This window comes from Dasypus novemcinctus, chromosome 22, assembly GCF_030445035.2.
Source record: "Dasypus novemcinctus isolate mDasNov1 chromosome 22, mDasNov1.1.hap2, whole genome shotgun sequence".
In the NCBI taxonomy this organism is placed as follows: Eukaryota; Metazoa; Chordata; class Mammalia; order Cingulata; family Dasypodidae; genus Dasypus; species Dasypus novemcinctus.
The window spans coordinates 75,572,434-75,596,808 of record NC_080694.1 but is presented as its reverse complement, the minus strand read 5'-3'; the positions used below and the strand labels follow the sequence as shown (position 1 = coordinate 75,596,808).

General features: G+C 63.6%; 1 protein-coding gene across 4 annotated transcripts; it reads right to left on the bottom strand.

Moving 5' to 3' along the window:
• Positions 1–257: 257 nt before the first annotated feature.
• On the bottom strand, positions 258–24,081 carry DDR1 (discoidin domain receptor tyrosine kinase 1). 4 transcript variants are annotated; one of them, XM_058285511.2, is made up of 18 exons: positions 24,062–24,081; positions 12,074–12,208; positions 11,465–11,567; positions 11,121–11,349; positions 10,140–10,287; positions 9,915–10,014; positions 9,046–9,232; positions 8,628–8,874; positions 8,129–8,224; positions 7,889–8,040; positions 7,240–7,405; positions 5,770–5,880; positions 4,622–4,866; positions 3,718–3,845; positions 3,028–3,243; positions 2,565–2,799; positions 1,746–1,895; positions 258–1,021 (listed from the first exon to the last, which is right to left on the bottom strand). In XM_058285511.2, the coding sequence occupies exons 2-18, from the start codon at positions 12,165–12,167 to the stop codon at positions 881–883; spliced, it is 2,748 nt and encodes a 915-aa protein (XP_058141494.1). In that variant the 5' UTR covers positions 12,168–12,208; positions 24,062–24,081; the 3' UTR covers positions 258–880. The 4 variants fall into 4 exon arrangements, with proteins under 4 accessions (XP_058141494.1, XP_058141493.1, XP_058141492.1 ...); XM_058285510.2 differs by lacking the exon at positions 24,062–24,081 and adding an exon at positions 22,440–22,497; XM_058285509.2 differs by lacking the exon at positions 24,062–24,081 and adding an exon at positions 20,765–20,977.
• Positions 24,082–24,375: the final 294 nt, after the last annotated feature.

Here is a 24,375-nt window from a genome sequence, read left to right as displayed (position 1 = left end):
TGTTTCTGTTGGATTTTGTCTGAGGGGGGAATCGGGACTGCCCGAGGGGTCGTGGCCCAGGAAAGCCTCAGCTCCCTGACCACAGGTGGGCTGCCCGCTCCCCTCCCGGCTGGCGCGTCGCACGTGCGTTCCCTGGAAGTGCCACGGGCCAGGGCGTTGCCAGGCAACGGAATGGGACGGGCCACGGAGAGGACATAGAGCGTGCAGGGCAGGAGGGGAGCACACTTCATGGGACCCCCAGAAACCAACACACAGACTGGAAAACCCAACCTTTATTATTACCTGCCTAGTGCAGGGGATTAAAGCTGCCTCAGCTAGGTCCATATATTAGTGTAAAAATCTGTGTCTCTCCCCCCAAAAATGTACAAACCCCGAGTGATTATAGAAAAACCGACGTGGCAGCTACGACAGAGACGTCCGGCCCAGGCCCACAGGGCGTTGCTCCCTCTCGCCCCGACCCCAGTATTACTCCACAGAACGGCAGGCGTCGAGAAATGCTAGCTACGACACAGCAGGCGGGAAGGGGGTGCTGGGGGCAGGGTCACCCCAGGTCCAGTGTTTCGGGGGATAGAGCGGCCAACGCTGGGGCCGGGTGCAGGGCAGCAGGAGCCTTCGTCCTCTCCCCGTTCTCCCGCCCCCGCGGCGCGGCCATGGCGTCCAGTGTGGACGGGGAGGGGCACGCACCCCCTCTCCAGCAGAGCACTGCCCAGCGGCCCTGTCCAGTGTCTGCCCGCATTGCCCCCACCCCCAGGGCCAGCTGGGTGGGCGCAGGGGCTTCTAGGGGGGCAGGCTGGGGGTCAGCAGCTCCCTGGGCAGGCCCAGCCCGCCTCCGTCGGGGGGCTCGGGAGGTGAGGGTGAAGGCCCGCGGGTGCGACACGGTTCACGCCGTGTTGACTGCGTCCTCTGCCAGGAACCGGTGCAGCTGGGAGAAGGGCGGCCGCTGCTCGGGCTCCCTGCTCCAGCACCGCAGCATCAGCTCGTACAGGCCCAGGGGGCAGGCGGGCGGCCGGGACAGGTACACCTGCACGGCAGGCGGGGCCCTCAGTCCCGAGGCCACGGGCTCTGCGCCCCCCCGGCCCCTCCTCGCCCTCTGACCTGCTGGCCCTGGTCCACGGGCTCTCTGACCTGCCGGCCCTGGTCCACAGGCTCTGCGCCCCCCCCCCCCCCGCCCCAGCCCCTCCCCGCCCTCTGACCTGCCGGCCCTGGTCCACGGGCTCTGCGCCCCCCGCCCCAGCCCCTCCCCACCCTCTGACCTGCCGGCCCTGGTCCACGGGCTCTGCGCCCCGCCCCCAGCCCCTCCCCGCCCTCTGACCTGCCAGCCCTGGTCCACGGGCTCCGCGCCGGGCCCTGGTCCACGGGCTCCGCGCCCCCCGCCCCGGCCCCTCCCCGCCCTCTGACCTGCTGGCCCTGGTCCACAGACTCTGCGCCCCCCGCCCCGGCCCCTCCCCGCCCCCTCCCCGCCCCCTCCCCGCCCTCTGACCTGCTGGCCCTGGTCCATGGGCTCTGCGCCCCCTGCCCCGGCCCCTCCCTGCCCCCTCCCCACCCTCTGACCTGCCGGCCCTGGTCCACGGGCTCTGCGCGCCCCCCCCCAGCCCCTCCCCGCCCTCTGACCTGCCGGCCCTGGTCCACAGGCTCCGCGCCCCCCGCCCCGTCCCCTCTCCGCTCTCTCACCTGCCGGCCCTGGTCCACAGGCTCTGCGCTGACCCCCACCCCAGCCCCGCCCCGGCCCCCCCTCACCCTCTCACCTGCCGGCCCTGGTCCCGGAAGAACTCGCCGGCGTTCTCGATGACCTGCTCGTCCGTGAGCTGCCCGAAGGGCTGGGCGCGGCACAGCGCCAGCACCTCCCACAGCGTCACCCCGAAGGCCCACACGTCACTTGCCGTCGTGAACTTGCCCTGGCAGGCGCAGCGCAGGGCTCAGGGGCTCCGCGGGCCGGCCCGGGGGTCGGTGCCCTCCTGGCCGCCCCAAGTGCCTGCCCCCCCTCCAGGTCTCGGGGGCTCCCCAGGCCACCCCCAACCTGCCTGCTCCCCCCCCAGGCCTCTCTCAGGGGCTCTCCGGGATGCCCTGGGGGTCGGCGCCCTCCTGGCCGCCCCAAGTGCCTGCCCCCCCTCCAGGTCTCAGGGGCTCCCCGGGCCGCCCCCAAGTGCCTGCCCTCCCCCAGGCCTCTCTCAGGGGCTCTCCGGGATGCCCCGGGGGTCGGCGCCCTTCTGGCCGCCCCAAGTGCCTGCCCCCCCTCCAGGTCTCAGGGGCTCCCCGGGCCGCCCCCAAGTGCCTGCCCTCCCCCAGGCCTCTCTCAGGGGCTCTCCGGGATGCCCTGGGGGTCGGCGCCCTCCTGGCCGCCCCAAGTGCCTGCCCCCCCTCCAGGTCTCAGGGGCTCCCCGGGCCGCCCCCAAGTGCCTGCCCTCCCCCAGGCCTCTCTCAGGGGCTCTCCGGGCTGCCCCGGGGGTCAGCGCCCTCCTGGCCGCCCCCCCTTCCTCTCTGTGCCGCCCACGGCCCCGCCCACCACGGCGCCCCTCCCCAGGCCGCGGCCTCTCCGGGGGCTGGGCGTGGACCCCCGCGCTCACCATGAGGATGCACTCCCAGGCCATCCACCGGATGGGCAGCACGGCCCGGCCCTGCACGCGGTAGTAGTCCCCGGCGTAGAGGTTGCGGCTCATGCCGAAGTCGGCGATCTTGATGGTGAAGTTGTCCCCTACCAGGCAGTTCCTCGTGGCCAGGTCGCGGTGCACGAAGTTGAGCGTGGCCAGGTAGCGCATGCCCGAGGCGATCTGGGCCGCCACGTGCACCAGCACCGCGTAGCTGCGAGGACGACACCGAGGGTCAGGGCGGCCCCGCGGCCAGCACGTCCCGCCGACCGGGAGCGCGCTCCTATAACAGGCTCCCCGTCCAGGCTCGAGGGAGTGGGTGGGCGGGAAGGAGCGGGAGGGAAGTCCAGCCGTCGCACCGCCTCGCCAAGCCCCGAGCCCGCGTAGCACGGTGGGCGGTCCGTCCTCCCGTGGCCCTCCCTCCCCGGGAGCCCCGCGCCACCTGATGCTGGGTCCCGGGCTGGGCCCCGCGTCCCCGGGCGCGCCGGCCGCCTTGTCCTCCAGCTGGTGGGCGCTGAGGAACTGGTTGAGGTCGCCGTTCTCCATGTAGTCGGTGATCATGCAGAGCGGGTCGTCCTGCACGCACACACCCAGCAGCCGGACGATGTTGGGGTCCTTGAGCCTGGACATGATCTTCACCTCCTTCAGGAAGTCGTTCCTGGGCGGGGGAGGTGAGCGAGCCGGGCTGTACCTTTCGCCGCTGGCCAGCCGGCGCCACGCACACGCCGGCCAGCTCCAGGTCGCCCCGCCGCCCCTCCGCCGCCCGTCCCCCGGCCTCGACGCCACCCCTCAGCTGCCCACCCCCCCGGTCCGACGCCACCCCTCTGCTGCCCAACCCCCTGGCCCCGCTGCCCCTCCGTCGCCCACCCCCCCGGCCCCGCCGCCCACCCCCCCAGCCCCTCTGCCGCCCACCCCCCGGCCCCACTGCACCTCCGCCGCCCACCCCCCGGCCCTCCGCCGCCCCTCCGCCGCCCACCCCCCCGGCCCCGCTGCCCCTCAGCCGCCCACCCCCCAGCTCCGCTGCCCCTCCGCCGCCCACCCCCCCCGGCCCCACCGCCCCTCCGCCACCCACCCCCCAGCCCCACTGCCCCTCTGCTGCCCACCCCCCGGCCTGCCACCGCCCTGGGCGTACCTGGCATTCTTGGTGGCATCTGGCCGCAGGATCTTGACAGCCACCAGCAAGGGGTGTCCCTTCTGCACGCTAAGGGGGAGGTCCAGGCTGACCAGGTCTTGAGGGTTCTCAACCTCGCACAGGTGCACCTGGGGAGAGACGGTCACTGGCCAGGGGCCCTCGACCCCACACAGGTGTGCCTGGAGAGGGCAGGTCACTGGCCAGGAGCCCTCGACCTCGCACTGGTGCACATGGAGAAGGAAGGTCATTGGCCAGGACCTCTTGACTTTGCACAGGTTACCTGGAGAAAGTCACTGGCCAGGAGCCCTCGACCCCGCACGGGTGTGCCTGGAGAAGGGTCAGTGGCCAGGGGCCCTCGACCCCGCACAGGTGTGCCTGGAGAGGGCAGGTCACTGGCCAGGGGCCCTCGACCCCGCACAGATGTGCCTGGAGAGGGCAGGTCATTGGCCAGGGGCCCTCGACCCCGCACGGGTGTGCCTGGAGAGGGCAGGTCACTGGCCAGGGGCCCTCGACCCTGCACAGGTGTGCCTGGAGAGGGCAGGTCACTGGCCAGGAGCCCTCGACCTCGCACAGGTGCACATGGAGAAGGAAGGTCATTGGCCAGGACCTCTTGACTTTGCACAGGTTACCTGGAGAAAGTCACTGGCCAGGGGCCCTCGACCCCGCACGGGTGTGCCTGGAGAGGGCAGGTCACTGGCCAGGGACCCTCGACCCCGCACAGGTGTGCCTGGAGAGGGCAGGTCACTGGCCAGGAGCCCTCGACCCCACACGGGTGTGCCTGGAGAAGGGTCAGTGGCCAGCAGGTCACAAGGTCAAGCGGGGAACCCCGGCACCCACACACGCCTGAGGCGCCGGCCAGGGGCGCGCAGGGCGGCTGCGACAGCCGGGCAGGGGTCCTCCTCACCTCGCCGAACTGGCCCTCGCCGAGCTTCTCCTTGAAGCGGAGCCGCGCGCGGGGGAAGTCCACGCGGGGAGGCCCCTCGCCGGCCGCCCCCGGGGGCAGCGCGGGCACGGCGTAGGTGTTGCCCCCGGTGACGCCCTGCAGGGTGACGATGTCGGCCTCGGCGTAGTGGGGGACGCTGCTCTGGGCGGGCGGGGGCAGGAGCGGGGTGCTCGGTTTTTCGGGCTCCATGTAGTCCCCAGGGCAGGCTGCAGGGGAGGAGAGCGCGCCCCGCGTCAGGAAGCACGCGGCGGCCCGAGCGCCCGCTGCGCGCCAGCCTCCCAGGGCCCACGTGCCCCGTGGTCGGGGCCGGGCCTCCCCCACCCTCCCGTGTGCCACCCGCCCACTTCCACAGAGAAAAGGTGCCGGCAGGGCCGGCTCTTCCCGGGGCGGGTGCCGGCAGCGGGAACGCTGCGCCGAGGTCTCGTTTGAGTCCTCTCCTCCAGGGCTCTCCTGGCACAGCCCAGAGACGGAGGGGAGAGCCGGCGGCCGGAGAGGACGCCGTTCCCGGTCCCACGGCCTCCCCGCTGTCCGCCCTCGGCCCTCGGCCCGCCGGGCCACGGCTGCCCAGCCCTCCCCGGCCAGCACACCAAGCTCGAAGACAAGCAGAGACGACGGCACACAGATGGGTGGAGGGGAAGGGCAGCCCCACAGCGAGGAGCCGGGACAGGAGAGGAGGCAGGGCTCCCTTAGCCCTGGGGAGGGGCGACAACGGGCGCCAAGGGGGAGCAGACAGGAGGGGCGTGAGCCTTCACCTCTGAGACTGCAGAGAAAGGACCCACGGGGGGAGAGGGCAAGCGCCCGGGGTGGGAGGCCCTCCTCCGCGCAGCTCTAGAGAGAGGGGAGAATAAGAGGGTTACGAGGGGGCCCAGGCCGCCCCCGCCGCCTCCTCTCTGGCTCTGGAGAGCTGCGTTTGGTGGGAGAGGAGGGGCTCAGAGCGGAGAACCAGGGAGCCTTCCAAAGGAGCGAGCAGCAGCCGAGGGGCCCAGGAGCGCCCTGGGAGCTCAGGAGAGCAGAGAGGCCACATGGGGAGACGGGGTGCAGGCTGGAGGGCTTTCCCTGCCCTGGGGGGTCCTGCAAGCCTGGCAGAGCCCAGGGACAGAGGGGCTTACCCTGGGTGTTGGTGGGTTTGGCCCAGGCGGGTGTGGGGGGGCCCGGGCCTCGAGGGGGGCGGGCGTAAGTGGCCAGAAGGAGGCGGTAGGCCGGATTGGAGAGCAGCATCGCTGTCGGGAGAAGGAGGGGGACACGGGGAAGGGGTGAGACTCAAGGCTGGACAGACAGGGAGACCCCAAATAGGGCAGGACGGGGGCTGACGGGCAAAAACATGGAGACACAGACGAGATGAAACAAAGGCCGGGAGAGGGATGGATGCCTGCATGGATATGGATGAAAGGGTGGACAGGTGGATGGACAGATGGAAGAAAGGATGGGCGGATGGACATACAGACATATGGATGGATAAGGGATGAAAGGACGGGCAGATGGACAGGTAGATGAACAGACGATGGGTTCTAGGTGGACACAGATGTATGGCTAGATAATGGATAACTAGATGGATGACAGACGAAAGCATGGACAGATGGACAGATGAATGGATGGATGGATGGACAAATATACAGATAGATGATGGATAACTGGATGAATGATAGACGAAAGCACAGACAAGTGGACATGTGGATGGATGGACGATGGATAGATGTACAGATGTATAGATACATGACAGATAACTGGAAGAATGATAAAGGAAAACACGGACAGATGGACAGGTGGGTGGATGGGTGGATAAACGGATGTAGAGATGTATTGATAACGGGCAATTAAATGGATGACAGATGAAAGCATGGACAAGAAGATGGATGAATAGATATATAAGTGTGTGAGCATATGATGGTTAACTAAATGGGGGATAGATGAAAGCACAGACAGCTGGACAGGTGGGTGGATGGATGAATGGATGTATAGATGTATGGATAGATGATGGGTAACTCAGTGGACAGGTGGATGGATGGATAGATAATGGGTAACTAGATGAGTGATAGATGAAAGCACGGACAGAAAGACAGGTGGATGGATGTATAGATGTTTGGATGGATGACAGGTAAATGAACACAGATGTATGGATAGAGAATGGGTAACTAGATGAGTGATAGATGAAAGCACGGACAGATAGACAGGTAGATGGATAGACGCATAGACGTATGGATAGATAACGGGTAAATGGATGATGGATAAAAGGATGGACAGATGGGCAGGTGGATGGATGGATGACACATAGATGCATGGTTGGATGATGGGTAAATGATGGATGGAAAAATGATGGAGGGATGACTGGAGCATAGATGGCTGGTAGGACAAATGAACAAACCTGGCAAGTCTGGGAGAAAGAAGAGATCCCATGTGGGATCTTCATGGGCAATTCTGGAGGGAGATTTCATGGCAAGGGCAGAGTAACACAGAAGGTGACCAGGGCACAGAAATAAGACAGCGAGTCAAAACGGGAGAACAGGAAAAGAGGGGACTGGGGACGGAGAGAGGGACACACTAAGGAAAAGGCAGGCGGGCCAGGAACAGGACAGACGTACCCGAGCCGTTGGGAACACTGGGAGCTGAGTGGGGCGGATTCCCACGAGGCCGGGGCTCCTGGTAGGGGGGCGGCTCTCGGGGGCCGGGGCGGTTGTTGATGAGGAGGGTGTCCCCAGGGACAGAGAGGTGGACCGTCAGCTCTTCTTCCAACACCCGGCGCTCAGCCTTGTCAGGGAGGGGGCCGTTAGCCACAGCCACTGCCTAGCACAGCCTTCCACGGCTGCGGCAGTGCTGCGGCCCTGGAGGTGCAGCTGTCAGCGCCACTTCACCCGGAAAGAAGCAGCCCCAGGGACGGTGGAACACCTCGCCCAATGCCGCAGATCTGATCGGTCGGTGGCTGACCACCTCAGCTTATGCCACCCAAGGGGCGTGGCCGGTGCACACAACACCCCCCTTGGCCCCGCCTGTCGCCACCTGCTTCTGCCCAGAGGCTGCCCCCGGGTGGAGGGGGTGGCACTAACAGGCTCTGGTCGGGTCTGGCCAGAGGCGAGCCCGCAGGAGTTTAAAGGGAAGGCAGAAGGTGATGCGGGGGCTTGTCCCCTGGGGCCCAAGAGGGGCCCACGTCCTCTCCAGACACCCACTTCTCTGCCCCAGCCCCCCAGTCCCAGCACCCCGGCCGCCCCACCTCTCCCCAGTCCCCCCACCCACCTTGCTGAGCAGCCGGCGCCAGTGCAGCCGCCACAGCATCAGCGCGATGACCAGCAGCAGCAGCAGGATGATGGCCACCAGGCAGCCGACCAGGACGGCGCTCGGGCTGCCCTCGGCCTTGGCCACAGGCTGCTGGCCCCTGGGCTCCAGCTCTGGCGAGGCAGGAGGGTCAGGGGCGCGGGGGCTTCCTCCCACCCCCAGGAGGGGAGCCGGGGCAGGCCGCGGGCCCAGGCTGCTCACCCAGGCCGCTGGAGTTGGTGGGCGGGGGGCCGGGCGGCCACCAGGGGGCCGGTGCGAAGGTGCCCCCCAGGGCGGCAGACGAGTCGTTCACGGCGTCTGGGGAGGGGGAGAGGAAGGAGGGGTCGGAGGGGGCACGGCCGAGCTGCGCAAAGGGGCGGCCACATCGCAAGGGGCAGGGGCTGGACGGGCCGCACGTCCGGCCACGCTAGTGGCAGCTGGGGGCGGGGGAGGCAGAGGATCCTGGGCCCCTCAGCCGGACAGACGGACGGACGCAGGCAGCCGCGAGAGGGCACAAAAAGCCCAGCGGAAAGGGCGGCATGAGGGTGGGCGGGAGCGCTGCGTGCAGGCGTTGGGGGGTGGCGGGGCGCGCAGGTGTGCGGGGACGCAGGTACAGGGGTGGGGGGCATGCGGTGGTGGGGGGCGTGCGGCGGGCAGCGGGGACGGGGGGAGCGCAGCGTCGGGGTGGGGGCGTGCGGGCGGCGGCGCGGCGCAGGCTCACCCGACACGAAGGCGATCTCGCTGAAGAGCAGCCAGGGCCCCACGAAGAAGAAGCGGCACTGCAGCAGGCGGCCCACGCGGCCGCCCAGGGGCACCGACACGGCGCGCGCCCTGGGGTCCCCCAGGCTGCCCCCCAGGGCGTGGCGCACGGGCTCCCCCTCCCAGGCCAGGGCCGGGCCGCGCCGGAAATGGCACTCCACGCCCGCGGGCAGGCGCGCGCCCAGCGTGTGCATGTTGTTGGAGTGCACCTGGGGAGGGGGGCAAGGGTCACGGCCAGGACGGGGCCAGGGGTCACGACGCCACAGGGTCACGACCAGGGGGTCGTGGGGTCCAGACCAGGGTGGGGCGGGCAGTGTGGGGGCGTGGGGTCACAACCCGGAGCCCCCAGCCTCGGCGCCCCCCAAGCCGGAGCCGCTCACCTGCATGGCCTGGAAGGCCCGCAGCCGGTCAAACTCGAACTCCATGCCCACGTAGCCGCTGGGGAAGCTGCGGTTGCTCCAGCCCACGTAGTCGTAGCCCGGCCAGACCCGCAGCTCCTGGCTCTCCCTGAAGTCGTCCAGCCCCACGACCCCGTCGGCCAGCTGGCCCAGGCCCCCGTACTGCAGCCTGGAGGGCGGGCGGGGGGCGCTGGCCGGGGGACCCAGCCCCTTGCAGCCCCAGCCGGCCTCCCCCGCGTCCCGTCTCCTCCCAGCCCCTCTGTCTCCTCCCAGCCCCCCTGTCTCTTCTCCAGCCTGCCCCTTCCCCCCCTCTCCTTTCCCAGCCCCCCCTTTCCCATGGGGCTCTGCTGCTCTCCTCCCCAGCCCATCTCCTCTAGTGCCTCCATCTCTTCCCCAGACCCCCATCTCCTCCCCAGACCCGCATCTCTTCCCCAGAACCCCCCATCTCCTCCCCAGCCCCTGTCTCTTCTCCAGACCCCCATATTCTTCCCAGGTTCCCCTTTTCCCATGGGGCTCTGCTGCTCTCCTCCCCAGGCCCCCATCTCTTCACCAGCACCGCCCCCGTCTCCTTCCCAGCCCCCCCTTTACCCATGGGGCTCTGCTGTTCTCCTCCCCAGCCCATCTCCTCTAGTGCCCCCATCTCTTCCCCAGAACCCCATCTCCTCCCCAGCCCCCGTCCCTTCTCTAGCCCCCCATATCCTCCCCAGCCCCCTGTCTCCCCCACGGCCCCCCTTTCCCCCCCAACCCCGCCCCCAGCGCCTGGTTCTGCCCCTTGTGGTCCCGCCCGGCCTACCCTCCCCAGGCCGAGGGCTGGGGCAGCGCCCACGCTCACCCCCGGTGGCCCCTCTCACCCGCCCACAGAGTGTCCGTCGTAGGTGGAGTCGTTGAGGTACACAGCCTCCGACAGGTACATGGTCTGCCCCACGGGCGCCGTGTAAGACAGGAGGCCATCTGGGGGGTGGGGGCCGCGTGTGAGGGGCCGTCCGCACCCGCCCGCCCCGAGGCCCCGGTGGGCACGGGTCCGGCAGCGCCCCCGTCCCCGGGCAGAGCAGCCGAGGGCCCCACGAGCCACTCACCCCTCCAGAGGCAGCCGTAGAGCTCCACGCGCAGGCACACGCTCATGACGCGGTCTGCGCGCGGGTAGAAGCGCACCAGCCGGGCCACCATGGGGGGCCCCAGGTCCTTGAGCACCACCCCCCCGGGGTCCTCGTTCCCCGAGATCACCTGCAGGACAGAGCACGTGGCAGCCCACCCGCGGGCGGCCGTCCGACCCGCAGCGTCCTGCATGGGCCCCTCCCCGCTCTGCCCCCTGCTCAGCCACCCAGGGCCTTGAGCACCAGCCCCCCGGGGTCCTCGTTCCCCAATGTCGCCTGCGGGACAGAGCGCGTGGCAGCCCGCCCGCCGGCTGCCGTCTGACCCGCAGTGTCCTGTGTGGGCCGCGGCCCTGTCCACCCGCTCTGCCCCCTGCTCAGCCCCTCCACCTCCACCTGGTACTGCCCTCGGCCAAGCGCCCCTCAGCCAGGCAGGTCCTCGGGGAGTGTCAGGCGCCGCCCCCGAGAAGGGGCTGTGGGAGGCAGGGTGAGGGAGGTGCACTGGGACGGCTGAGGAGGGGGCCGGGCGGGGGCTCCCGAGCGGGAGAGGGGCCTCAGGGCAGGGGCCACCGGGCAGAGCTGCAGGGTGGGGCCGGGGGCCGTGGTTCCAGGGACAGCTGGCTCCTGCTCTGGGGGCGCCAGGGGCAGGAACCACCGGGCGGTAAAGGGCTGGCAGAGGAAGAGAGCTGGGGGCCTGCAGCTCTCCGGGCTGGGCGGGGGGCTTGGCCCAGGGCAGCAGAGGTGGTCGGGTTGGAGGTTGGACCCCTGGGCCTTGCGGGTGCTTTGGAAGTAGGAGAGGAGAGAAGAGGAGCCGAGGATATGGCCCTAGCTCAGGCCCAGCCGCTCGCAGAGCGCAAAGTGCGCGCCTCCCCGGATAGAGAACCGTCAGGCGGCCCGGCAGGGGGCCTGGAGAGGCCCAGGCCCGCTCAGGGCGGCCGGGAAGAGAGGAGGGGCGTGCGGCCTCACCTCCTGGCCCGAGCGGTCCCTCCAGGACATCCAGCGCTGGCCATCCCGGGAGTAGCGCAGCCGGTAGCTGGGGGAGAACTCCTTGCCCAGGCCCCCCGCGTGCCGCCCCTGCGTGCCCACCAGCGCGACCAGGTGCAGCCGCCGCAGGTCCACCTGCAGGTACTCCTCCTCCTTGGGAAACACGGGCCCGGCCGGACACCAGGCGCCGTCCCCGTCGCTGCTCTCCAGCCTGGGGGAGGCCACAGGGCGCCGGTCAACCCCGGGCCCCCTGAAAGCCCTGCAGGCGGGAGGCGGGTCGGGAGGACGGGCAGCCCCAGGAGCCCCGGCAGGCCCAGGTGCTGTACCTGCTGTGGCGCGCGGCGGTGGAGTCGGACCAGGAGCTGGAGGCGGAGATGTCGCTGTCTGGGATGGCGCGGTCCTGCATGCCCAGGGCGTAGCGGCATTTGGCTGTGCGGACACAGGGTGGGGTCAGGGGGCACAGGTGCAGGATCAGGGCCCACACAGGTGCGGGGTCAGGGCCCTCAGGTATGGGGTCAGGGCCCCCAGGTGTGCAGGTCAGGGCCCCCAGGTGCGGGGTCAGGGCTCCCAGGTGCGGGGTCAGGGTCCCCCATGTGTGCGGGTCAGGGCCCCCAGGTGTGCAGGTCAGGGCTCCCAGGTGCGGGGTCAGGGTCCCCCATGTGTGCAGGTCAGGGCCCCCAGGTGTGCAGGTCAGGGCCCCCAGGTGCGGGGTCAGCGCCCCCGGGTGCGGGGTCAGGGCCCCCAGGTGCAGGGTCAGCGCCCCCGGGTGCGGGGTCAGGGCCCCCAGGTGCGGGGTCAGGGCCCCCGGGTGTGAGGTCAGGGCCCCCGGGTGTGCGGTCAGGGCCCCCGGGTGGGGGGTCAGGGCCCACACAGGTGGGGGCTGGGCCCCCAGGTGCGGCGTCAGGCCCCGACTCTGCCCCTCAAACCCGTCTCACCAGGGTCGAAGTGCCCCTTCATGTCGGCCTCTCCAGCCGCCGCCAGGAGCAGCAGCAGTGGCAGTGGCAGGGACGGGAGACCCCCGGGCCCCATGGCTCCTGCTCCCTCGGCCTACGGGGGTGGGGACAGCATCTCTGTGGGGACACATGGGTGGGGGGAGCTGAAGGGCAGGCGGGGACCTGGCCACGGCCTACCGGAGGCTTTGGGGACAACAGCCACCCCTTAAACTGCACCGCCGGAGCCAGGCTCGCCCCTTCCACAGAGGCGGGAGTTTAAGCGTCACTCTCACCGCAGAAGGCGGGCACTGTGGCCGGGACAGAGGGGCTGAACAACTCGCCTAAAGCCCATTCCCTCAGTCAGGACAGGGCTCACGTGAAGCGAAAATTGCCCCATACACGAGGGCTGCTGACGAGACTGGTCTGCAAAAGAACACCCACGACAGATGGCAGGGAGAGCTCCTACAAATGGATGAGACCAAACATACACCACACACTCAGCAGCTCCAAGAAGAGCAAAGCCAAAGGGCCAACATTTGTTCTTAAGTAGCAAATTCACAAGTCCAGAAACGCAAACTGTCACAAGGAGATATCCCGTTACACCCCTCCACTTGACACCTGCAGGTGGCGGAGACAGACAGCAGGGGCCCGCGGGGCTTGATGGTGGAAATGCAGTGCTGTGCACCCTCAAAGCCACCTAGCGGTATCCTCAACCACTAAAAACACGTATCGCCTGGGAAGCGGCTGTGGCTCAATCGATCGGGCTCCCGCCTACCGTATGGGAAGCAGGCTGGTCCGCACACGGAGAGCTGGTGCAGCAAGATGACCCAACAGAAAAGAAAGGGAGACAAGCAGACACAGAAGAACACACAGATAGCAGAGAGCGAGCAAGTGGCAAGGAGGAGTAATAAAAAAACATTTTTTTTTTAAACACACATCACAGGGAGACAACCAGCAAGATGGCGGTGGAGTAAGCAGCTCCCAGAATCAGCTCCTGTCCAGGGCAGTTAGTAAAGACCCAGAGCTCTCTGGAAATGCTAAAGCATTGGTTTAGGGGCTCTAGGAGGCCAGAAGAGCATCCTGCCACATCCTGAAAGGAATGGAAGGAGGAGACTGCCCATCTGCAGAGAAGACTCGTAGGTACAGTGCTCCACGCCCTGGAGGCCGGTGCCCATCCTCCACTGGAGGCACAAGCTGCCCCAGGAGCTGTTCCGCAGCTGGAATTGAAAGCTCCACTTCCCCAAAATGTGGGACAAAGAGACAGTTGAGCACCAACTTCAGCTACTGATGAGTAAATTCAGTGGGCTGAAGTATAGTCCTGAGAACAGCTGAAGTCTGAGCCTGTCCAAGTCAGAAAGAGGCTGGTAGCAGCCATCTGAACCCCACACCTGGCACGAGGGGAAATGGGGCCGACTGAGAATCACAGTACAGGTGGGGACCGGCTTCTTTCCATCCAGGTCAGATTGCAGGTCCACCTAGGCCCCAGCCGCACCTTAGGCAGGGAGGAAGCTGCGGGGACCTGCGCCAGCCTCTCCTGGTAAGTACAGGCCAAGCCACGGAGGCTGGTGATCATCCTACTCTGGCAGCATGAGCTGTCCCAGGAGCTGTTCTGAGGCTGGAATTGGAAGGTCCATTTCCCAAAAACAGGGGAGGAGATGGTTGGCTGCCGATTTCAGCTACTGATTGGTAGACTTGGCTGGCTAAGGTATAACCCTGGTAACAGCTGGGGTGTGAACCTGCCCAAGTCTGAAAGAGGCCAGTAGCCGCCATTTTGACTCCGCCCCAGCATGAGGGGAAGCCAGGACCGAAATTCACAGTGACGGTAGGAACCAGTTTCTTTCACGCAGATCAGCCTGCAGCCCTAGCCTAGGCTTCAGCCCCACCGCTGGGAAAGGGGAGGCTGGTGGACCCTGCACCAGCCTATCCAGGTAACTGCAGGTACATTCAGCTGGCACAGACTGAATAATCAGAAGTCTACTGGGGAAACTGCAGTCATCTTTGGACATGCACCGCATAGACTGCTGCCCACACCTGCAGCTCCACCCCTGACCCAGGCAGGGGACTAAGGGGCATGAAGCTTCATCAGTCTCTCTAGGCAACTACAGTCTTAGTTTGCACCACTTAGATAATTCCACACAGCTGTGACTCTGTCCCCACCCCTGGCAAAGGAGAAAGTTGGCAGAAGCTTCATTGGTCCCTGGGGCAATGAGGGCAGCTTCAGCCTCCACAGCTGACAGCACCAATTACAAACTGGGCTCCTACTGCACAAGCAGCAAGGGAGAAAGGGCAGGAAGCCCTCTACTAAGGAGAAAAATTGCACACAGATAAATACTCTAGTAATCCAGATGCTAAGACATCAACAAAAAATTACAATCCACACCAAGAAACAGAAAGCTGTGGCCCAGTTAAAGGAACAAGATAAGCCTCCAGATGACATAAACGAGTTGAGACAACTAATCATAGATGTTTAAATAAATGTCATTAATAAATTCAATGAGATGGCTAAAGAGATTAAGGACAAGAAGACACTGGGGGAAGTGGATTTGGCCCAATGGATAGGGCATCTGTCTACCACATGGGAGGTCCGCGGTTCAAACCCTGGGCCTCCTTGACCCGTGGTGAGCTGGCCCGTGCGCAGTGCTGATGTGTGCAAGGAGTGCTCTGCCACGCAGGGGTGTCCCCTGCATAGAGGAGCTCCACATGCAAGGAGTGCGCCCCATAAGGAGAGTCGCCCAGTGCGAAAGAAAGTGCAGCCTGCCCAGGAATGGTGCTGCACACACGGAGAGCTGACATAGCAAGATGACGTAACAAAAAGAAACAGATTCCCATGCCACTGACAACAACTGAAGCCGACAAAGAAGATGCAGCAAATAGACACAGAGAACAGACAACTGGGGTGGTGGGGGAGGGGAGAGAACTAAATAAATAAATAAATAAATCTTTTTTTAAAAAGTGAACATACAAAAGAACAGATGAAGAATAGAAAAAATTGAACAAGGTCTTAGGGAACTAAATGACAGCAAAAGGCATGCAAATATATGTGTCCTGGGTGTGCCAGAAGGAGAAGTGAAGGGAAAAGGGCAGAAGAAATATTTGAAGAAATAATGGCAGAAAATTTCCCAAACCTATTGAAGGACATAGATATCCATGTCCAAGAAACACAACGTACTCCCATCTGAAAAAATCTGAAAAGATCAACTCCGAGGCACATACTCATCAGAATATCAAATGCCAAAGACAAAGAGAGAATTCTGAGAACAGCAAGAGAAAAACAATGTATAACATATAAGGGATACCCAATAAGATTAAGTGATTTCTCACCAGAAACCATGGAGGCAAGAAGACAGTGGTCTGATATGTTTAAGATACTACAGGAGAAAAACTTCCAGCCAGGAATCTTATATCAGGCAAGACTGTCTTTCAAAATGAGGGCAAGATTAAAATATTCACAGGTGAATAGAAACTGAGAGAATTTCTAAGCAAGAGACCAGGGTGTGCTAGAGCCTCAAAAGAAAAGAGAGAGAGGCCTGGAAGAGAGTCTAGAAATGCAGATTATATCAATAAAAGTTACTAAAAGTGCTGAAAGAGTGATGAAAATAAAATACGGCAGATAAAACTCAAATAGTCAGGAATAAACTTGACCAATGATGTAAAATACTTGTATTCAGAAAACTGCAACTCGATGTTAAAAGAAATCAAAAAAGGCCTAAATAACTGGAAAAACATTCCATGCTCATGGATTGGAAGACTAAATATCATTAGGATGTCAATTCTACTCAAATTGATATACAGACTCAACACAATCCCGATAAAAATTCCACCAGCATTAAAAAAAATTTGAAAACATGATCATCAAATTTATTTGGAAGGGAAAGGTGTCCTGAATAGCCAGAAATATCATAAAAAGGAAAAGTGAACTCTCATATCCAGACTTCAAATCATATTACCTAGCTATAGTGGTAAAAACAACATGGTACTGGCATAAAGACAGACATGTAGACCAATGGAACCAAATTTATGGTTCAGAAATAGACCCTCACATGTATGGTCAAGTGATTTTTAAAAAATATTTATTTTGTTTACTTCTCTCCCCTTCCCCCCTGTTGTCTAGTCTCTGTGTCCATTTGCTGTATGTTCTTCTCCATCCGCTTGCATTGTCAGGCAGCACCAGGAAACTGCGTCTCTTTTTGTTGCATCATCTTACTGTGTCAGCTCTCCATGGGTGGGCTGCACTTTTTTCAGACAGGGTGGCTCTCCTTGCGGGTGCACTCCATGCGCATGGGGCACCCTTTGCGGGGGCATCCCTGCATGACACAGCACTCCTTGCACATATCAGCACTGCGCGTGGGCCAGCTCACCACACGGGTTTGAACCCTGGACCCTCCATATGGTAGACAGACGCTCTATCATTTGAGGCATGTCTGCTTCCCAAGGTCAAGTGATTTTTGACTAGCCTGTCAAACCCACACAGCTCAGGCAGAACAGTCCATTCAATAAATGGTGCTGAAAGAACTGGATATCCATCACTGAAAGAAGGGAAGAGGACCCCTATTTCACACCCTATCCAAAAATTAACTCAAAATGAATCAAAAACCTAAAAATAAAAGCAAGAACCATAAAACTTCTAGAAGAAATTGTAGGAGAATATCTTCAAGACCTGGTGGTAGGTAGTGGATTCATAAAGGAGATAAGAGGAGGACTGAGTGGACTACTGATGTTTAATGTATGTAGAAGTTTCAATTAGATTTACTGTAAAAGCGTGGAAATGAATAGAGTGGATGGTAACACATAGTGAGTAACAGCTAGTTTATAAATGGGGATGTGGATAAAAATGGTAGTCTAGGTATGTAAATGCCAACTGACAGAATGCTTGAGAATAATCTAGGAACTGGATCGCACAGTAAACCAAGAAGTGGATGAGAATTGTGGTGGATGGGACAGATTCAAGAGTGTCCTTTGTTAGCTAGAACAGATGTATATCACTACTGCAGGGTGATGGGAATGGGGAGACGCAGGGGAAAACACAGCTGGAGTGACCTATGGACTGTGGTTAGTAGTAATAGTGTAATATTCTTGTATCTATGGGAAAGATGTACTGTGTTGATAATGAGGCGGTATGGAAAATGTGAGCCAAATGGACACTATGGACGTGGTAACATTCAGATGATAATATCTGATCTGTAGCAAATGCTCCACCACAGTGTGGTGTGTTGATGGAGGGGTGTGGTTTGAGAATTCTGCACATGTGCACGATTGTTTAAGTATACAACTTCTGTCATAAAATATATATTTAAAAAATAATAATAGGGTGGGGGGGGAACACACCAAATATAAGATAAGGATTTTGATTAGTAGTAAGATTTTGACAATATTCTTCCACAGTTTGTAACAAACATCTCACAACAATGCAAGGTGTTGGTGGACGGTTGATGTGCGGGACCCCTGTATGATGTTATGCATATTTCCTTTCTAGGTTCACAACTTTTACTATACACTTGTTTATGTATGTTCATACATAAATGATACAAAGATTATTATAAGGTTGGTTGGGGGAAAAATACTTTGGTTAGTAGTAATATTTTGACAATGCTCTTTATCGTTAGTTAAAAAAGTTTAACAACAATGCAAGTTATTGGTGGTAGGGTGAGTTATGAGAGTCCTGTATGATGTTATATATGTTTGTTTTGTAAGTTCACAACTATTATTATACACTTATTGTTTGTGTATGTTTATGTATGAGTGATATACTTCAGTAAATTAATTTTTAAAAAACAACAAACAACAAAAAACACATATCATCTTCTACCCAGTGCCCCCTCCTAGTGCTGTGTACCTCTACTTGGAAAGCCATCTAGCGGTATCCTCAACTATTAAAAACACACATCAGGGAAGTGGTTGTGGCTCAACTGATAGAGCATCCGCCTACCATATGGAGGGTCCAGGGTTCCATCCCCAGGGCCTCCTGGCCCGTGTGACGAGCTGGCCCACGCACAGTGCTGCCACGTGCAAGGAGTGCCGTGCCACGCAGGGGTGTCCCTTGCATGGGGGTGCCTCACATGCAAGGAGTGCACCCCACAAGGAGAGCCGCCCCACGCAAAAAAAGCGCAGCCCACCCAGGAGTGGCACCACACACATGGAGCGCTGATGCAGCAAGCTGACGCAACAAAAAAAGTGAGTTTCCCAGTGCCGCATGACAAGAATGCAAGCGAACAAAGAAGAACACACAGCAAATGGAAACAGAGAGCAAACAATGGGGGAGGGGGGAGATAAATAAAAACCAAAAACCAAAAAACACACATCATCCTCCACCCAGTGCCCCCTCCTAGTGATCTAACCCAAAGAGTGCAGAGAGAACAGACATACAAAGACGTTTATCATGGCACCTTCTGTAAAGACTCAAATCTGTAAACTATGAATGTTGAGCTATAGGGGATCAGCTGAAAAAGGGCTAAGGTTTGTGGCCTATTATGAAAAATTATCAATTAGCAATAAATAATAAATGCTTGACTTGATGGGACTTTCTGCGTTGAATACTGTTGAAATATGAAAAGCAAGGTTCCGAAGCATGAATGAAATGACCTTTGAAAACAGTCAATCGGCCAACCCCTGCGTTTGCATGTATACTTGTAAATATGTCTAGAGAGGGGGGCATATAATAGAATAAAACATTAGTCATCCTGAATGGTAGGGAAGGGAGGAAAAGTCAGAAGTGGACAAGATGGACTCACTGTACTATTTTTGTACAAGCCTGTACTACACGGTAACGTTCACGCATTCGTGGAAAACGATGTGGTATGTAAGAGAATACAAAACTTCTCAAGGTTTTTAAAAATAAGTGTCGCTGGAAAGTTTGGGCAACTGCTTGCTGAGTTACCCAACTCAAGAGCAGGCGGCCCCTCCCCAGAATGCTGCGAGAAGCGTGGGTGCCGCGAGGCCCCACCGGAGCTGCTGAATCAGAGCCTTCCTTTTCACCTGATTCCCGGGCGCCCTTGAGACCTCCACCTGCTTCTTCAGGCTGCTGCTCGCCCCACCGAAACCACCAAGGGTACCTCTGGTGGCCCCGGGGGCTGCCCGGCCTGCCCCAGGACAGCTCCCCCCCCGCCACGTCAGGCCTGCTCAAGGCTCTGGTCCCGGGGTCCAGGGACCTCGCGCCCGCCCCCTCGCCCCACACACCTCTGCCACGAGACCCAGGCCCTATCCCCAGACCCGCCACCCTGCCCTCGCTTTCCCGGCTGCCTCTGAAGCAGAGCCTGGGGCACACAAAGGCTGGGTTGCCTTGGAGATGAGGCCTGGAAGCCAGGTCCCCAGGAGCAGCAGGGGTGGGGGCACCCCACGCCTTTGTCCTCCCCAGCTGCTCCCACAATGCTCTAGGGCAGGAATGCTCGAGGCCGCCGAGGGGCACCCGGATCAAAGGGGGGAGACCAGAAGGCGCAGGCCCGTCCCTCAGGGTCCAGGCGCCTGGCACGGGAGCGCCCAAGCCGCCCGGGACGCCTGGGTACTGCTCTCCACCCCCCCACACTCTCTCGGGAACAGCGGGCCCCTTGTTCCCAGGAGCAATCTTCACGCCTATCCAGATGAGTCATCAGAGCCGGAGCCGGCCCAGAGACAAAGCGGGCGAGGGAGGGCAGGGGCTCAGGCGGGAGGTAAACAGCAGGCGGGGCCCGGGACACCTGGGGCTGAGACCCCAGCTCCTCCAGTGGCCCCACCCCACAGCCCAGCACAGGCCCGGCCAGCCTCTCCCCAGCCTACCCCCGACAACACCCAGCTCCGCACACACGTGGTCAGACCCAGGCCCCAGAGGCGGCTGGAACCGGCCCACCGCAGCCCGGGGGCCTGCGCGCACACCCCAGCTCTGCTGGGCAGGCGAGCCCCGAGGCTGTCCCGGGGACACTGGAAGGGCTCCACATAAACGAGTACACAGACCCAGGCAGGGCAAACCACTCTCACGCACACCGCGCCACCGCCGCACTGCAGGCACCTGTGAACACGGAGCGGCCAGAAGCTCCTGTGCCAGAGGCAGGTGAGGCAGGTGAGGCAGGCGCGCACCCAGAGAGAAGCCAGGGCAGGGAGGACTTTCTCCTTGTGCCCTGGGCTGCCTCCCCGCCTCGGCTCTGGCGCGCATCTGGACACACCTGTGTCAGAGGGGCGCAGGAGCTGGAAAGGAATTCCACCAGCACCGCCGCGGGCCGAGGCTGGGGGGCCAATGGGCTGCGGGCGACGCCTGCGCAGCCGTGGGGTTCTCCCATGGAGGACCAACTGACCAGGGCGCAGGCGGCTGGGGAGATGCCCGCGGCCTCTCCTGGACCGTGGCTGCCCAGCTGGGAGTGGACTGGGTGGGCACTTCACATTTCGCTCCTGTCCCCTGGCCGGGTGGACAGACAGGGCCTGTGCTCCAGGGGGCAGCTCAGGCGACCCGGGGCCACAGCTGCACCTGCCCTTCTGGGGTTCGCTTCCTCCCTGCCCAGTAAAGGGGTCCGGCGTCTTGCCCCAAGACCGCGAGGCTCCTCCCCTCCCCACTTTCCAAGCCAGAGCCCTGGGCAGGCCCGGAGGGTCGGACTCAGAGCCCGGCCAGCGAGTCCAGCCCAAACGCGCCGCCTCCCCGCCGCGCTCCCGCGCTCCGGCCCCCGTGCCTCCGCGGGAGCCCCCCGGCCGAGGCCGCCCCGCGCCCGCAGGCCCTCCCGCCGCTCTCCCTACCTCGCATCGCTCTTCCCGGCAGACCCAGGCGCCCGACCCCGCGAGCGGGGCCCCCTCCGCGGCCGGCCGAGGGGAGGGGGAGGCGCAGGGAGCCAGGAGCCGCGAGCGGGCGGCGCCGGCGGGGCTCGGGTGTCGGGAGGCGGCTCCGGAGCGCAGCTGTCGGGGCCTGTTCCGGGGAGAGGAGCCAAGGCTGGGGCTCCGCCGGCGCCCCCCGCGCTGCCTCCGCCCCTCCCGCCCTCCCGCGCCGCCGCCAGTCGGGGCTCGCCGCCCGCCCCGCCCCCTCCCCTCCCCCTCCCGGACCGGGTCGCCGCGCGGCTCCCACGCGCTGCTCCCCGCCCCGCCACGCCCACCCCGCGTTCCCCCGCCCGGCCTCCCCCAGGTAACCACCCCGCTGCCCGCCTGGGCGCTGCTCTCCCAGGCAGCCCACCGCTCCGCGCCCACCCCCTCCACACGCCCCCGCCCCCGGGCTCCCCACGAAAGAGAGCTGCCGAAGCCGGGGCCCCAGGGGGCCGGCGCGGCCCTGCTCAGAGCCCCCAGCCCCCGCACACCCAGGCCCTGGAGGGAGCTCGGCCTCCTCCCCAGCGCCCGGCTCTCTGGGCCAGCTCCTGGAGCGGGCGGGGACGGGGGGTGGCCCTGCGCGCGGAAGGCGCAGGTTCCCACAGGCCCGGCGCGGCCTGGCGGCCGGAGCTCGGGGGAGGCCCCTGGGCCCACTCTTCCCACACCCCAACTGGCGCCCTCCCGTGCCCTGCGCCCCGACCGGGGACTGTCCAGAGTCAGGTGGCCGCCCGAGCTCTTCCAGCCCCCCCCCCCAGGTGGCTGCCCGAGCTCTTCCAGCCCCCCCAGGTGGCCCCACGAGCTCTTCCACCCCCCCCCAGGTGGCCGCCCCAGCTCTTCCAGCCCCCCCAGGTGGCCGCCCCAGCTCTTCCAGCCCCCCCCCCAGGTGGCCGCCCCAGCTCTTCCAGCCCCCCCCAGGTGGCCGCCCCAGCTCTTCCAGCCCCCCCAGGTGGCGGCCCGAGCTCTTCCCCCCCCAGGTGGCCGCCCCAGCTCTTCCAGCCCCCCCCCCCAGGTGGTGGCCCCAGCTCTTCCACCCCCCCTCCAGGTGGCGGCCTAAGCTCTTCCACAACCCCCCCAGGAGGCCGTCCGATCTCTTCCACGCCCCCCCCCAGGTCCACGCTGCAGGCCCCGCCGCCTGGCCCAGCTGCTCTCGGCAGGAAGGCCAGCAGCTCTGGCCCTAGTGGGCCGAGGGTCTGCTCGCTGGCCAAGCGAGCTAGAAACGGAGTCGGCGACCAGGTGGGGGACAGGAGCACAGAGAAAATCGGGCCAGCCAGCGAGGATGGGAGGGAGCCCGCGGGTGGGTGTGAGAAGGCAGGTGGCAGAGCAGCCTGCTCCTCGCCAGCCTGCCACCGCCGGGCAGTGCCGCCGTCCGGCCGAGCTGCCCCTCGCACCTCACAGTGGACAGACGCGCACACCCTGCGCAGTGCCAGGGAAAACAGATGTCCCCCCAGACAGCGAGGTGGCAGGCCCGAGCGAGGCCAGCGCGTGGGAGGCCACCCCCGGCGCGCGCACACGCCCAGGACGCCCCCTGAGCGCGCCCCCACGGCCACTCGGCATTCCCTCGTCCCGCCTTCCCCTCCCACCCAACCCGGGGCTCCCCGGGGCTCCCCCGAGCGCTCACCCTCTGCAGCCTGCGCTGGGGAGTCTGGGCGCTGCAGAGGCCGGGCGGGGGCGGCGCCAGGCCGGGGCGGGGCCAAGGCCTCCCCGCGCCTCACCTGAGCGGACGCGCCCCTCCTTCCCGGGCGGGCCCGGGGAAACCCCGGGCGGCCGGCGGGGCTGCGCTGTGGCCGAGGGCGGGAGCCGCGCCTCACGCCCCGGAGGGACATTCCACGCCCGGCCTGGCGCTGACGTCCGGCCAGGGGGCCTGGGGTGCCAGAGGGGTCCTGCAGCCCCCTCTCCCTGCTCTCCCAGGAGGAATTCCTAGCTGCTCCTGCCCACCTCGCCCCAGCCCAGGACTGGAGGAGTGGGAGGTATGCAGGGGTGGGCCCCGCGGATCAAGTGACGGCGGAAAGGGGCTGGAGCCGGCTGGAATGCGGGCTGGAGCGGAGATTCCAGGGGCCTGGAGGGAAGGCCCAGCCATCCGGGCCCCCAGGGCCCACCCCACAGCTCCTGCAGCACCAAACCCACGTCTGAACCTCCCAGGAGCCCCCCCCAGGCCCTCCCCTCCACCACGGCGCCCTGTGGCCGGCCGGGAAGGAGAGGAGGGTAACAGCTGAAAAATGTGAGCCGGGAGCAGCTTCGGGCCTGCAGACCACCGAGGGAAAGGCCAGCGGCCCCACAGCTCCCGCGGAGCTCGAGGAGGGAGCTGCTGGGAGAGTGGGTCAGCTCTCAATGCCTCCGAGTACAGATGGGGAAACTGAGGTCCAGGAGGAGGGGAGGAAAAAGATGAGACAGGGCCCTGCTGTGGAGAGTGGGTCTGACAAAAGCTGGAGTGGGACGGGGCAAGCACAGTCAGATGGGGACCCTGAGTGAGGCAGGGGACCAAACGGGCTGGGGGGGCGGAGCCCTGAGGCCAGAAGGCCCAAGGACAAGGGGAGCCTGCACTTTGGGGAGAAAAGGGCTGATCTCGAGAGTAGACAGGGTCCCCAGAGAGGGGAGCAAGGAAAAGGGAGGGAAGGGGCCATCAGCGTGGAGATGGGAGAAGGGGGGAAGGGGATTTGGCTCAACCAATAGAGCGTCCACCTACCATATCAAGGTCCAGGGTTCAAACCCCGGGCCTCCTTGACCCGTGTGGAGCTGGCCCACGCACAGTGCTGATGCATGCAAGGAGTGCCCTGCCACACAGGAGTGTCCCCTCGTAGGGAAGCCCCACGCGCAAGGAGTGCGCCCTGTAAGGAGAGCCGCCCAGCGTGAAAGACAGTGCAGCCTACCCAGGAATGGCGCCACACACACGCAGAGCTGACACAAGAAGACGCAATAAAAAGCACAGATTCCCGGTGCTGCTGATAAGGATAGAAGTGGTCACAGAAGAACACACAGTGAATGGACAGAGAGAGCAGACAATGGAGGGGGGAAGGGGAGAGAAATAAATAAAAAATAAATGAAAGAAATGGGAGAAGGGGAAGAGGAGGGGCGCTGAGGCTCAGAGGGGGGCGGCCAAGGCATGACAGCGCAGCCAGAGCTCAACTCTGGGACATCCTAGCCCGCAGCCTGTCCCCCTCCTCCACTCCACTTCCTGTGGGACCGCTTGCCCCTTCCCACAAGGGGAGGGCCGGCTCGTCCCCCCCACACATACCCTCTCACCTCCAGCCTTGCGTTCTCCTGCGGCCAGCGCCCCAGCCTGGCCCTTTGGGGTTCCAGGTCTGGGGCTGCCGAGGCTGCCTGGCTTTGTCCGCGCGTCCAGGCCCCGGCCCAGGAGCAGCTGCCCAGGCCAGCTGCGCCAGCTTCGCCGTGACCATGACAACGCAGCCCCTTGGCCGAGCCGCCAAGCCCCCGCAGAGTGGGAGGGGCTTGGCTGAGAGAGAGGGTGGGAGGCGGAGGACTGCGGCACCAAACCGGAGGGCCACCCAGACAAGGGGGAGGGGGAGAGTGGCTGGAAGCGGGCGGGGGCCCTGCGG

Coding starts and splice junctions, on each gene's coding strand:
- DDR1 (XM_058285511.2), bottom strand. CDS start 12,167: ATGGGGCCCGGGGGTCTCCCGTCCCTGCCACTGCCACTGCTGCTGCTC. Junction 11,350..11,464: donor ACCGCCGCGCGCCACAGCAG/GTACAGCACCTG, acceptor GGCCTCCCCCAG/GCTGGAGAGCAGCGACGGGG. Junction 10,288..11,120: donor GGGACCGCTCGGGCCAGGAG/GTGAGGCCGCAC, acceptor TCTGTCCTGCAG/GTGATCTCGGGGAACGAGGA.